At 36.4% G+C, this 14,844-nt stretch overlaps 1 protein-coding gene across 6 annotated transcripts in view; it reads right to left on the bottom strand.

The window, feature by feature from the left end:
- GPAM (glycerol-3-phosphate acyltransferase, mitochondrial) overlaps positions 1-14,844 on the bottom strand; it is a 63,625-nt gene that overhangs the window by 13,779 nt on the left and 35,002 nt on the right. For all 6 annotated transcript variants that reach the window (XM_021943656.2, XM_017944312.3, XM_021943655.2 and 3 more), the window contains 10 exons: positions 14,419-14,492; positions 12,050-12,163; positions 10,134-10,280; positions 9,408-9,504; positions 8,624-8,760; positions 5,302-5,401; positions 4,765-4,977; positions 2,842-2,955; positions 965-1,050; positions 163-278 (listed from right to left, as the gene is read on the bottom strand). In XM_021943656.2, coding sequence (XP_021799348.2) covers positions 163-278; positions 965-1,050; positions 2,842-2,955; positions 4,765-4,977; positions 5,302-5,401; positions 8,624-8,760; positions 9,408-9,504; positions 10,134-10,280; positions 12,050-12,163; positions 14,419-14,492 — 1,198 coding nt within the window. The remainder of the gene's footprint in view (positions 1-162; positions 279-964; positions 1,051-2,841; positions 2,956-4,764; positions 4,978-5,301; positions 5,402-8,623; positions 8,761-9,407; positions 9,505-10,133; positions 10,281-12,049; positions 12,164-14,418; positions 14,493-14,844) is intronic.

Genomic DNA, 14,844 nt, shown 5'->3' with positions numbered 1-14,844 from the left:
CAAATCCCCATGGTATCACCTTCTTTCTAATAACTTACCTATCACCACCTGTGAATTAATAGAAGTGGAAACTAACCTCAGCAGATTTCAAAACCTGTATAGTTTGCACCACACCATGATGAATCTAAATTGTAGAATTAAAGAGTCTGGTATTCTACTTACTGAATAGAATATGCTCAGCCAGATTTGCAATCAACCTCCTTCGTAGGAATTCATCTGTTGCATTTCTGGACTCATTAATGGATGTGTCTCTACCTTCATCAGCAGCATCATTGGGTCTAAAAAGTGTTTCAAAAATCAACCCACAACCACACTCTTTTACAAGGCAAACTATGTGGAACTGATCTTTAAATGAATTAGATACTTTAAATTACTATATATTTTAAATTTAAACCACACATAGATTATTTCTATGGGTTATTCTCCTACATAATAGACTATATTATGACCTGGCCAAAAATTGTTATTTAGTTATGACTAAATAGTCTGTTGGTACATCACTTCCAAAACCACTGGCGGAAAGAATACATAAAGCAAGATGCCAGATTCTAAAACATTTCTGAAAATTCAACACTTCCACATATGAAAGGAAAGGCTTCATATTCAATTTATCCAAGTTAAAATTCAATTTGAATTCTGAAAAATTCAAACAGCAAAATCCTTTTCTATGGTTCACTTACATACAATATGCATAACCTACTACCACAAAAACTCAGTTCAAGTATTCAAAAAGCATAAATCAAATAAGAACTCCTATATAATTCACACAGTCAAAAAGCTTTTATAAGCAAATAATTAAAAACTTCCAAACTAATATGAAAACATGTCATCTCAATATTCCTTATTGGACCAAGAGAAAAGTTACTTGAGTAAAGAAGTGAAAATAAGAATGTGCACATTTTTAATAAGGTTAATCTATGCAATACAAGAAATAACAGATGTTTGATAGCTCTACAAATTTTACCTTGAAGGAAGTATAGCTGGTAACAACGCTTGCTCCAGAGAAAGTGGAGCAGACACCGGTTTCTGACTTTGGCTTTCTAAATATTCCTGGAGAAAAAAAATACAACATGATCATTTACCCTCACTTTCACATCAACATATAAAATGTAATTTCATCTTCCAAAGGTTAAAAGGCAGTTGTGTATGAAATAAGCCATGCTATAGAGCATGGGAAATACTTTCTATATCCTAGACTGTCTTCAGAAGTCCAGAATGATTCACAGATTGTTGCTAAGCATGAAGCAGAACTTAAGAACTGAAGACACAAAGAATAGGATGCTTAAACAAAATCATTTTAAAATTAAAAGAAATTTTTAACTTTTCTCACACATCGTCATAAAATTGACATTCTTAATGTCATTAATAGTGATGATAGACATAATTATACTTTAAAAAATCTGGCAACCCAAGAACCACATTATTTTCAAAAGAACCTCAATCTAAAAGCAAATCATAACAAGACAGAGGAGCTACATGACCATTTAAAAAATAAAGAAAAAGAAAAGAAATGATGAGGTTCTAAAAGATCAAAGCATTCAAGGCCAGCAAGCATCTACCACAGCAGCTGGACTCTCTTAAAGTTAAGCCAGGAAGTAGAATAAAAGGAGAGGCGGGACCTTCTGCTCCTTATCCCTGGGCTCCCTACTTCGGTATCCATTCTTCTCCTTCTCCTTTACAATTTGAGTATCTTAAGAATTTAAAACAGCAAGGGCCTCAGGGACCTGCCAGTCCCAGACTTTCAATGAGGATGGCACTATCCCTTAGGATGTGTGGTACTGGATTCTACACAATAAGACATAGCATCATCCTGTCAAATTTGCCCAGCTTTGGCTGCGCAAAGTGGCTCACACCTGTAATCCCAGCACTTTGGGAGGCCGAGGTGGGATGATCACCTGAGGTCAGAAGTTTGAGACCAGCCTGGCCAACATGGTGAAACCCTGTCTCTACTAAAAATACAAAAATTAGCCAGGTGTGGTAGCGGGCACCTGCAATCCCAGCTACTTAGGAGACTTAAGCAGGATAATTGCTTGAACCTAATGGGCAGAGGTTGCAGTGAGTTGAGATTGCGCCACTGCACTCCAGCCTGGGTGACAAGAGCATGAAACTCCATCTAAAAAAAAAAAAAAAAAAAAAAAAAAGTTACGCAGCTTTTAGGGGAGGTGTTTGGAAAAATTTCCCCTAAAGGCAATTTTAAAACATAAGATATAAATACATATTATAAAGGCACATGCAAGATTCACATGAATTTTTATTTTTTTACAATTATTTACTCATTTATTCATTCATCCATCTCAAAATTTTTTTTGGCTTTTGGGGTTTTTTAATTGATATATAATAGTTGTACATATTTTGGGGTATATGCAATATTTTGATACCTATATACAATGTGTAATGATAAAATCGGGGTAATTGGGATGACCATCACCTCAAACACTTACCTTTTTTGTGTGTGTTGGGAATATTATAATTCTTCTCTTTCATTTTGAAATATACAATAAATTACTATTAACTAAAATTTCCCTACTGTACTATCAAATACTAGAACTTATTCCTTCTACGTGTTTTTTGTTCCCCTTAGATGGTCATGAATTAAAAAATAATAATAATAGCAATAAATATTGAGCCTGATATCTCCCAAAAACAGATACTCACTCTTCTTTGTCAATAGGCAAATTTTGTGGAAAAATTTAGGCAACACCACCTTTCTCATAGTCCTCATTTTACAGGAGAGCAAACTGCAGCCCCAAGTCACACAGAGAGGTGCTATTAGATTCAGCACTGGAGCCTCCTGACTCCAGGTCGATGCTTCAACACGGTTTCATTTCAACAGACACTCACCTTTAAGGAAAACGGCTGTGCAAAATCCACTCGGACACAACCATAGTTTTTTCGTAACATTCTAATAACACCTCTTGCTATACTCCACAGGCTCTCATTCTTCTTCGGCTTGCCCTAAATTCCAATAGTGATAATAACATGGTGAGAAATAAAGCCAACACATACACAAACATTCTATTATCCACAGAATAACTTGTTTTATGGAAACTGTAAGTTCATCTTGAAAAAGAACAATGAATGAAGAAGGAAAGGAAGCAGTCATTAACTGCGGCCTGTCAGAAAATGTTTAGTATTCAAAGATGCTCAAAGATGTAATCATGTCATTGGCAGATGGAATTCAGTCAATGAAAAACAAAACATTTAATACTATTTCATTTAGTATCATGTTCACACAATTCACAAAAATACAATTGCATACTAATGAAGGAAAAATATGACATAGCCTGGAAAACTGTTCTGTAGTTCTTAAATAAGAATAAAACATCGAAGAGGTCATTTATCTGAGGTCTGATGATCACCAGAGTCTAAATGTCTAATATTAGGCAAGTAATTGCAAATCCAGCCTCACAGTGGCCTTTGAACTGAGTATTCACTCAGTAAACACCTAGTATCTATTACATATAAGGCACAATGGCAGGACATGTAATGGACACAGACTCAGATATGAACTTGGAGACACAGTCAGGATGAGTAGGGTATACATCAAGGACAGATTCACAGAACACAAGGAGAAGAGTGTCATACAGATCACATCACTTAATTTGTAAGCCTATCACTTAATTTCTAAAGCCTCTGATTGTCAGATGTCCTTGAATTTCTGACACGTCTGGAGCCATAAGCTTGAAATAAGTACCTCACCAAAAATTTCCACAATAAATAAGAACAAAACTAAATTCCTCTTGAACTCTAACGGCTGACTGGAGTGGTAAGCTGGTAAAACCATTCTGATACAGTGGTTGGCAGTACCTACTAAAGCTGAAAATACATATTTTTTAAGACCCATCAGTTCTTCTCCTAGGTGCATACCCAACAAAATGAATGTATTTGGTCATCGAGAAAAAATATACAAGAATAATTACAGCCAAACATTTTGTTAACAGTAGAATAAATTATGGTATACTCATACACTGGAATACTACACAGCTATGAGAAGGAATAGACTACATGCAACAATGTGGATGAATCTCACAAACACCTGCTTAAGCAAAGGAAACCAGATGCGTACAGACCACATATTATCCGATTTACGTAAGTGCAAAAATATGCAAAACTAATCCAGTCTATAAGAAATGAAATTAATGATTAACCTTGAGGGGATGATGACAGGAGAAGTACGAGGAGGGTTTCAAAGGTCCTGGTAATATTGTTCCTTGATCTGGGTGCTAGTTGCATAGATGTATTCACTTTGTGATAATTCAAGCTACATGCTTATGATTTATATACTGTTTTGTAACTATTACACTTCAATAAAAAGGTGTACTGAAAAAGTCATTGCTACTTCTCAATCTGTAGGTGTTTTTGCCACCATGACCTCACAAGTTCTTCACGCCCAATTTAAAATATGCACATATTCATTAAGCCCTGGGGAGAACAAACCACAGACAACCTTCCACAGCAGAGATTGCAACGTGGTGGCAAGTCTTCTCCCACTTTCCAATCCCATGACCAAGGTCGTCACTGATAAATCTAACCAGGTCACTTCTGCCAAGCTCAGGAAAACACCACATAAGCACTACCAATCAAGTTAAAGATAGGGCATCAAAGCTACTCACCGTGCCCATCCAATCACATTTCATACAGTGCTTTAAACACAGGGAGTACCGAAAAAAAATTCTTAGTTAATTCTAAAAGCAAATCTAAATTCTAAAAGTTAAGTCTAAAAGACTTGATAAGCAAAGACGACTTTTGTGTAGGTATCCTTACCAGTTGTTCGCCATTGTAGTGACCTTCGATAATACGATCATAGGAGATTCCAACAGGTATTATCAAGATGTCTGGGATGACATTGGTAGATAGAGTATCTACCACAACTGACAAAAGTCCCGCCCGAGCACAGGAGGTTTTTCCACTCCTAGAACGTGTGCCTTCCAGGAAGATCTCCAAGAATTGCTGCTGTCGAAGTAATTCAACTATATGCTGGGATATAAGAAGAAAGTAAAACACGAATTCAAGACCACTCAACTTAGAATGAGCTCAGAAAAATTAAATCTTTAAAAGCAAAACAGAAAAAACTGTAACTTGACTACTGACAAAGTATCTTATTCACACTAATAAAGCAGCTCCTCCAATGCTATATTTTGGTAATAACAACAATAACAACAAAAAATTAACAAACTCGAGATATAATCACTCAAATTTCTCAGAGTAGTGTTTAAAAAATCTCAACTCAAAAGAGTCCTTTTTCCTTCCACCGTGATAACCAACACAACGGCCCTAAGGATAATTAGAGCTCACACATACCCCATGGAGCAAAGCTCTGTAGAGAACATCTTTCCGTCCATCTGGTGTTTCATCGAGCCTTCGTCGTATGAAGAAGCCCCCGAGCTTATGGATCAAAGTACTATAAATTCAGAATGCATGAATTATTTACAAAGAAAAATGTAAAAAGAATACTCACATTCCAAGTTAATTCAAAACATTTGCCAAATGGATACAAGCCCTTATGTGCTGCTTGAGCAGCTGACAGTAAAAATGCAGGCATTTTTTTCATTTTCCACATTATTGACATGTTTCAGTCATTTACATTGTTCATCAGTCTTTGGGATATCACTGTGTATAATGAGCCTCTATTACATCTGTTCCAAGCCAAAAGGAGTTTGTATGACATATTATCCGTAAAAATGATAGTATAGATTTTAAGAGGATTACAGAACACTTCTGAATTTTAAAATCCTGCCCAGGGTCTCAAGACACTGACCCTTAGACATTCTGAAATTTGCCCATGACATCTTTACTAAAAAATGAATATGATGTTATTACGAAAGCTCCTTGGAGGAAATTTTCTCAAATAATTATTGCTTACAAAGGGTCCTTGTGAGACAAAAACAATTTTATCCAACTGAAACCACACATAACCATCTTTCCAAAACATGCAACAAAAATGTGCTTCCTTTGCACACACACAGGCATAAAACAATTCTTTTCCCAACCCCATGTCTCTTTCAACAACACTAATTCTGATATGAAGTTGAAACTAAGTCAGTCTTTCCAAACTCCCAGCCTCCTATTCTTTTCAAGTAGAGTGATACTAATATAAACATTAATATATATTTTTGGTATCCTCTACAGCAGGAGTCCCCAACCCCAGGGCCACGGACCAATACCGGTCCCTGGCCTGTTAGGAACCAGGCCACACAGCAGGAGATGAGTGGCAGGCAAGCAAGCAAAGCTTCGTCTATATTTATAGCCATTCCCCATCACTTGCATTACCCTCTGAGCTCCGCCTCCTGTCAGATCAGCAGCAACATTAGGTTCTCATAGGATAGGAGTGCAAATCCTACTGTGAACTGCACATCTGCCCATGAGGGATCTAGGTTGTGCATTCCTTATGAGAATCTAATGCCTGATGATCTGTCACTGTCTCCCATCACCTCCAGTTGGGACTGTCGAGTGATTCTACATTATGATGAGTTGTAAAATTATTTCTTTATATATTACAATGTAATAATAGAAATAAAGTGCACAATAAATGTAACATGCTTGAATCATCTCAAAACCATTCTCCCCACCCCCATGGTCCATGGAAATTGTCTTCCATGAAACTAGTCCCTGGTGCCAAAAAGACTGGGGACCACTGCCGTACAGTAAATATAAGGAGGCCACAGTAAGGTGCTGCCAAAGCTTAGCATCACTCTTTGAGAGTAAAACTCTGCAGAATAAAATGAATGAGATGAGCCATCCACAAAAATAACATGTGAGAAGTGGTTTGCGAATGGGTAGACTGCCATGTAACAAAAGAAAGCTGCACAAAAACAGACTGGGTTATCTACAGCCTGCGGTGTCTGAAGGACAGGTGAGCTACACAATCGCTGGCATAGGGTCCATGAAAGGGAAGTTGGATTACAAAAAAATTATCAGTGTTTATTAAGTAGTTCCAAGAAATCCTAGTTGAGAACCAAATGTGAAAGAAAAAGGTACAGGAAATATTCTAATTACAAGAGAAGCAAGGCTTCTCTAGAGCCCCACTGGAACATTCTTCCCTCTAAGTCTGTGCCCACCAGAAACTTCCTGATGACTTTCTAATTCGGTTTCCCAGGTTCCTTGGTTCTGGGAAGAGGTCCCCTGGAGAGCAAACACAGATATTCTAATTCCTGGAAAAGCACATCTACCCTGTAGGATCATATCACACTGTATTACAGCTAGCCGTCTGTCTACATTATCCATTAAGCTATGTGAAGGCAAGGACTATATATTTTATTCTCTCTTGTCTAAAGCACAGTTGGATAAATATCATTGACTGCATGAATGCATGGCTTCTCTTCAGTTGGTCACAGGAGTCTGGTTAGCTACAGAACTCTGAAAGCCTATAGAACTCTGAGCCAAGGGATTAAGAAGGAGTTCCTTAGACTGTGATACTGAGGACATAGCACACAAAGGTGACAAATGCCATCTTGTGAAGCTCCACCTGCACAACCTGCCAGCCTACTTTCCTTCTAGTCTCTTTCTAAATTCATGCTCCTCTTATCCACTCTCTACCTACACAGTTGACCTTAGAGATGCTTTGTGCTTTCACGTTTGAAACTTTAATTTCCCAAACCAGCTCAACCAGTTCCTCACCAATTCCTTGTTGGTGATCAGACCTACCATCTACCCAGTTTCCTAGCTGGTAAACACCTGGGAATCTTGCTCCTTCCTCTCCCCCTCTATTGAGACCCCATATGGACTAGCATTGGGTCTTATAAATTCAAGCTACTAAATACTTTTTAAATCTATGCCCTCCTGTCCAAAAACAATACTATACTTTTAATTTAAACCTTCATTATCTTCTGCCTGAACTATCCTAATAGAAGCAGAATTGATTTCATTCTTCCGAATCCAGAATGACCTTTCAAAATACAAATCTGAACGTGTCATTTCTCAAGTACGGGACAAACTCTAATCTCCCGGCTTAGAAATTGTTTTGATCTGGCTCTACCTACGCAGCTACCATCTCCAATCTCTGATCCTTCCTAATGCATCCCATATTCCCACCTTACTCAATTGTCCACCACTTCCCAACCATATCATGCTCCTGTATCTCTCCACATTTGCACATACCATTTCCCCTAAATGGAACACATTGAGGAGAACCTCTAAAAAACCTTTCAAAAGGTGAAAACCTCTAAAAGACATCTTTCCCATGATATTGTACTTTTTAAGTGGTTCTAGCTCTACTAAATTATGAGGTCAAAGTAACAGGTATGGTTATCTTTTTATCAATAACCCTTCTCCCACTTCACTGCCCCCTCCCCCACCACACAACTCCCTACTGCTGAGCCTGGTCTGGTAATTTGCTATCTTGCCCTTCTAACTACCTTTTATCCATTTGATAAATAATGCCCATAAAGTTTAGGTAGCCACAGTTCACCAAGTATCCCATATAAAATATATAAATAATGATGATAGTCTTAATGCATTTTTGCACTCTCCACATTTTACACAATAAATATATATCACTTTTATAATAAAAGAAAAAAGGCTAATGTCATCTTTACAATAACATATCGAAAGGTATAATTTAAAAAACAAAAATTCAAAACATAGCCTTTTTAATTCCTTAAATTCCAAAATAAGCTCATCTTACCTAAAGATTGGGATATGGAGATTATTGCCTGAAGCAATGTATGGTGCTTTGATGTTATGGCAGAAGAGAATGAAAGTGAGCAGCAGATAGTCAATATGGGATCTATGAACTGGTAGAAACAGAAGCGGCAAATTCGTCTAGCAAAGGAAAAAATGCCAAATTTAAAATTCAAATGTAAAATTCAATCACACTTTGCAACTGCATATTTGGCTAGAGTCACTCAAACACTGGCTAATCAGCGACTCACTCTTTAAAAACATTTTCCAATAATAGGAACTTCCTTCAATGTAATACTTTTTGAGCTAAAAGTAAAAGCAACTATAACAATAGAAATAAGTTGGGGGAAGAAGAGCAATCAAGAGTTCCAGTTGACTTATACCCTTTCTGAGAAGCAGCTCTACTGATATAAAAAGAGCACAGGTTTTGGAGTCGGACTTGGTCTGTTTGAAATCCAGGACAAGTCACTTATTATCTGCCACTTGAGACAACCTATTTATCTATCTGTGTCTCTATTGCTTCATCTACAAAATAGGGATTGTTCTACCAGATTTTCAGGGTTGTTGCAAGGTAACTTACAAAAGGAATCCTGCATATTGCTGATAAGTACTCCTGTATCCCATTTCTCCTCCCCAAATACACAGCTGCTGAAGTTATCACAAAAGAGGGAAATCTTCCAAATGGGTTGAAATACGTAACAGTACACAAGAGAATATTTCCACAAGAACTCTAAAATCACTCTAGAAATGAGGGGAAAATGGGGTAATAGATTCACAGAAATTCTTGCCTCAGTTGCAGCTTTAACCATCTCAAGTTGACCTTTGTGAATCTGAATGTTCCAAAAGAAGCTGTTGAACAGTTTTAGCAGCACCCACCCAGTCAGTCTGAAACAAAGTACAAACAAAAAAACAACATAAATGAACACACATATATTTTTACATACAAGCATACACAGTTGATTTCTGTCTAAATTTATGGACCTACAACCTAAAATTTCTTGTAAATGACTTTGTGTGTGTGTGCGCACATGCATGCATGTATATCTGAATTGCTGAACTAGAGCTAACTTTATATATATATACTATTACAAAAGTATCCATTTATTATAGACTACAATCATATTTCACTCTAAAAATATTTTATACTGCAGAAGCAAATGACCAAGGTGAATGAATATTTAGTGAGCAGAATGATCCCTCTGATGTACACAAACCACTTCTTTTATGACTCGGATATGTGAAAGTTGATTCACAACTAGTCTAGATGAGCAGATGTTAGTAGTAATACATTGGCTGCTATCAATTAACAGAGATGAAGGCACCTTCAAGCCTACCACAGTGCTACTTTGCATGAAAGCTGAAGAAGAATTTAGGAAGAGTTTAATTTAATATCAGGATTCATTGAAACATCTTTTGGACAAAGAGAACTGTGCTAGGAAAGTTCAATAATTCAGTCTTATTTGCTCAAATCAGCATGGCTGTGATTGAAAGCTTTTTGTCTGGCCTTTTAATACCTGATCATTGCCGGTGAGACAGTGGCAACCATTTCTTGAAGAATCCTTTTAGCTTTCTTTTTCACTTTGTTAACGGCTTTTGATTGCTGCTGGGCAGAACCATCAGGGTTTAATTCAGCAGCCACTTCTGCAATTGCCTCTTGTACTCTGGTAAGAAAATGGAAAAAGAGACAATGTAACTGGTTCTATACTACATTCTGTATTCAGTATTTTCTAAACTACAGCTGTAAATCACAAAACAAAATATATGTTCTCTTTAAAATGTGGCAACATGAAAGAATAAGCTCAAGCTAGAAGTGCTCTTTCTGGCTGTCTACTAAATATTAAGAGTATTATATTCCTAAATCAAAGAATCCCTGAGGAATCTGGAAAGTGGACTTAAGAATTTAATTCAAATTTACTGGGTGAAAACTATGTGCATTTGAATGTTCCCACTGAAGTGTGAGGGACACGAAATTGTACTCTAGCAGAAGAGAGAAAAAGAAAGGTTATCCCTTTAGGCATATAATTCAGAGGTATCCAAAAGTCTACAACCAAATTAATGTGTGATTTTTCTTTTGAAGACTTAATTTACTTTTAATTTGTATTCTGACTCCATTAGTAAAAATATATGTAAAACTCTGGGAGGGACCAAAAAGGGACACAAATATTTACAAAATTTTTCAACTCAAACCAGTAGTTTTTAAAAGGCACAGCTCAAGATCAAAAGAGCACAGCACGGAATCATAAGCAGTGAGATAAAAGGAAACATTTAATCCAGTGTTATAAATCTTCCAGCTGACTTAAGGGAGAAAGTACAAGGTTCAACCTCCTTAAACCACTTCTAACATCCCAGTTACTAGTCAAAACATCTGTATGAAACAAACATACTTAAAGGTTTTAACAAGAAAACAGAATATATAATAACCTAAGAGTTTCAAATAATTGTGTTTTATCCCACTGGTGTTGATTTTAGACTAGTGAAGTACAGCAAAATTCCACACAGCCCCATAATTCACTAATACAAAAAGACCAATACCACAGGACACTGATGCCCCCCAAGTCTATTCCCCAAAAAGCATTCATTGCATTCTGGCCAGGAACGTTTCTACAAGTCATTACCATGACTGATGCACCTCCATTATCAACTACTCACTCATCCATTCGAAAAGTATCTCTTGAGTACATACTATGTGCCAGCATTGTTCAGGCCTTAACAAACGTAAAGAAGAGTCTACAAATGACACTTGTGAATTCAAAGCAGCCTTTTAATTCACCCTGATCTCCTGCTCCCCAAATCCAGGTAGATCTCTAAAACTGGCCACACCAATGAGACCAGTACTCTAGAATCAATATGCTAGAGTATGGAAGTTTGGAACACCTTCACCCAAACTCCCATACTCTAGAATATTTATTTCCCCATTCCACCTGAGTTCCAATCAGTCTTTCCTATTGTAAGCAAGCTCCTGTGAGAGCAAAGGCAGTATCTCATTCTGTTAAGATTTCTAGCAATGACTTTCTAGTATAAGAATTTGTACCTAGGTACTCAGTAACTGGCAAAAATATCAAATTCACTTCTCTTTTGGCTATAAAATAGGAAATTCAATGTCTCCAACATTTATATTACAGAAAACAGAGAATTCTGGAAATATGTGCATCTCTGAACTTCTATTTGCCTTTCATGTTTTAGAAACCCATTTGATTATTAATCCGTAACACAAGACTACTATTCCCACATGGCACTGTCACCAAAGCATCTATTGCCTGCCTTTCTTTAGTTTCCTTTGGAGCTTAACATTTAATGTTTGGAAATGTGAACACTTCTTGAGACACAGTCCCAGAGAAACTAAAGGTTACTAAGGAGAATTACTTCCCCCTCCCACTCCTACCGCCCATCCCTGCCATTTCCCATCTTTACACCTGTGTCCTGCCCTTACCTACTGCTGTTCAGCACATTTTCAGTCACATTGGTGGCAAACATGCCCTTATGCACATCTCGCTCTTGAATAAAAAGAACATAAGAAAGGCGTCTTGCAAGCCATCCCCGGTGTCTGTGAAAATGATTTAGCAGAGAAGTATTAGAGGTAAATCTAAAACAAGTTGCTTAAATCATAAACTAATTTTCCACCCATAAAAACAAAGCCTAATGTCATCCATTTCTGAGATTTAGGGTTCTCCTACAGCAAATTCTCCTTAGTAGTTCAGAATGTTGTGCAGCCAATTTTATTCACGTACTCTCAGCTAAAATTGAAACTTGGAATTTGTGTATTAACGTTTGAATAGTGTTACTGTACTGAATAATCCTAATATGAAAACAAAAGAAATAAGAACATCTGGTTTTATTAATACCATTAAAAAGGCAAAAATGTTTAATGCTATATATAAGCTATATCTATTCTAATAAACCATACAGTTTATAATTATAGCTATGGGCTATAAAAGATAAATTTAGAAGTCTTTTCCTATGATTAAAGGCTAATTTTTTGTTACTGTTATAGTTTTTGTTTTTTCCTAAGATAATTGCTGACTAATTGAATTGACAAGGCTGATCAGTTGAAAGATGTCAAGCATGATCTAAATATCTGTACTCTGGGCTAACAAAGCCAGAATTTTTCACTTTTTTTCCCCTTCACATTTTAAATATACCTGAGGGATAGAATATATTCCTGTCAGTTACAAATTACTATGAGGTATTTAGATGGGAGTATGGAGAGACAAGTTTCAGAATAAGAATGCTACAAGCTTTCATTATGTAATAATTTGAAACCATTTGTAATGATTACATGATATCGCATTATCAATTCATTAACTCTGAAAAGACCCAGAATGCCCTCAATTCTGGGCAAAGAAAAAGTAACTTGAGAGAGAACTGTTTATGAATCACTTATTTCTTCACCTCTCCTTCCTGCCATTCTCTTTTTCTTCCTCCTTTGTCTAAATCTTTCAAAAATTTGGCCCAATATATTAAACATTAATCCTAAACTCTTCCTTCAGCCAACATTTTCAGAAATATTATTGGAATGTACAAAGTCCAAGCTCTCTATGTAATCCCTTTGCAACTGACTGAAAGAATTGTGTGTGTGTATGCACATGTGCATGAGTGTGGCAGTGACCGAGTGTGTGACTCTGTACGTGAATGTGTAAAAATGTTTTAGGCTTTGCTTCATTTAATACACAGAAGAACTAAATAGCTGAACATGCAGCTTATTTCACTGAATAGTTTCATACTGCTTAGTCATCATGGCAAACGCAATTTTCCTTAACTGTCTCTAATTGAGGGCAAGAAACAAACCTCTTGGCTTTCTATATAAAATATCTACTTAGATAAGGAAGACTCTATGAGATCCCTTTTCTTAGGATCTTATCATCTTATCAAAAAAAATTCAATGGACCAAAGTCTCTCCCCTCTTTTTTAAATTTAAATTTAAATGTACATTTAAAAGAGGGAGAGAGACCAGCAGCCTGGGAATGATCTGCTCGTCTTAGACTTCAGTTCTATTTTTTAAAGTTTACTATATATGCAAGTATTATCATTCTCATATTTGATCTAATCATCAAATTATGAGAAGTAATATAAGGGCTTCAAGTAGTTGATTTCTTGCACTAATTTTCATAGAATTTCAAGTACTTCTCATCATCTGAGCCTATCTGCCTGCCTACTCCAGGTATCTATTGTTAGAATTACAAGGACTGCTAGCATTTGGCTACTGATTCTCTTGCCTCACAGACACTCACACAACCTTTCAACCCTCCTTCCTTGTCCCCTGGCCTAGAGTCAGATAAAACAAAGACCCTTTTCTTTCACCCTGGTGCTTACAAGCCTATCCCCATATGCCTAGAGATTTTAAGAATTCTAAGTCAAGTCTTGGGTAAACAATAACTTAAACAACATTTGCTCAATACAGAAAATGTCTTCTAACACCCTACAGATTGGGCAGATTTCAGTAATTTATACTTTTTTTAAAGTATTAAATAGTCATAATAAATCATAAGAGATTCAAACCTACCAGTCTCCTCAGACAAATGTTTCCCACATTTTGGCATACTTCATATGCAAAATCAATGTAAGTCAAAAAAGTGACATCTGCACTCCCCTGAAAATATTTGTAAGTACACAAGTGGTAACAGTAATAGTTCTCTCTGTGGCTATACTGCTTCCAATTTTCAGATAATGTCTGTCTCTTGTGTCAGAAACTCATATTCTATTAACTCTCAATAACGCAAAGCAACTCAGCTTAAAGTGTATTAACTGATTATTATTAAGTTTTTCTTTGCAGATGTATTAAACCAAGAAATTTATTTTTACCTTGTGTGAGTTTCATTGATATAAATAACATTCCGCAAACCCAAAGACGGGATACTGGGGTTGAAAAATCTGTCCTATATAAAACAAAGTAAATGTAGACATAAATAAACAACTAGATTGATGAAGAGCTCTCATTACAAGTTCTTGATGACTTTAATATCAAGCATAAAAACAGACATTGCCTCAAAAATCTAAGTGAAGAAAAAAGTTTTATTGAAAAGTACTTTTTAGCCTTCAAAGGAAGTCATAAACTCAAAATTAATCTTTAAAATCTTAAAACCAGCCCAGTGCAGTGGCTCACACCTGTAATCCCAGCACTTTGGGAGGCTGAGACAGGCAGATCACCTAAGGTAAGCAGTTTGAGATCAACCTGGCCAACATGGTGAAATTCCAACTCTACTAAAAATATAAAAATTAGCTGGGCGT

The sequence above is a fragment of the Papio anubis genome, chromosome 11 (genome assembly GCF_008728515.1).
Source record: "Papio anubis isolate 15944 chromosome 11, Panubis1.0, whole genome shotgun sequence".
Lineage (NCBI taxonomy): Eukaryota > Metazoa > Chordata > Mammalia > Primates > Cercopithecidae > Papio > Papio anubis.
The sequence above is the reverse complement of the archived record's forward strand: the minus strand, read 5'-3'. Positions and strand labels throughout refer to the sequence as shown.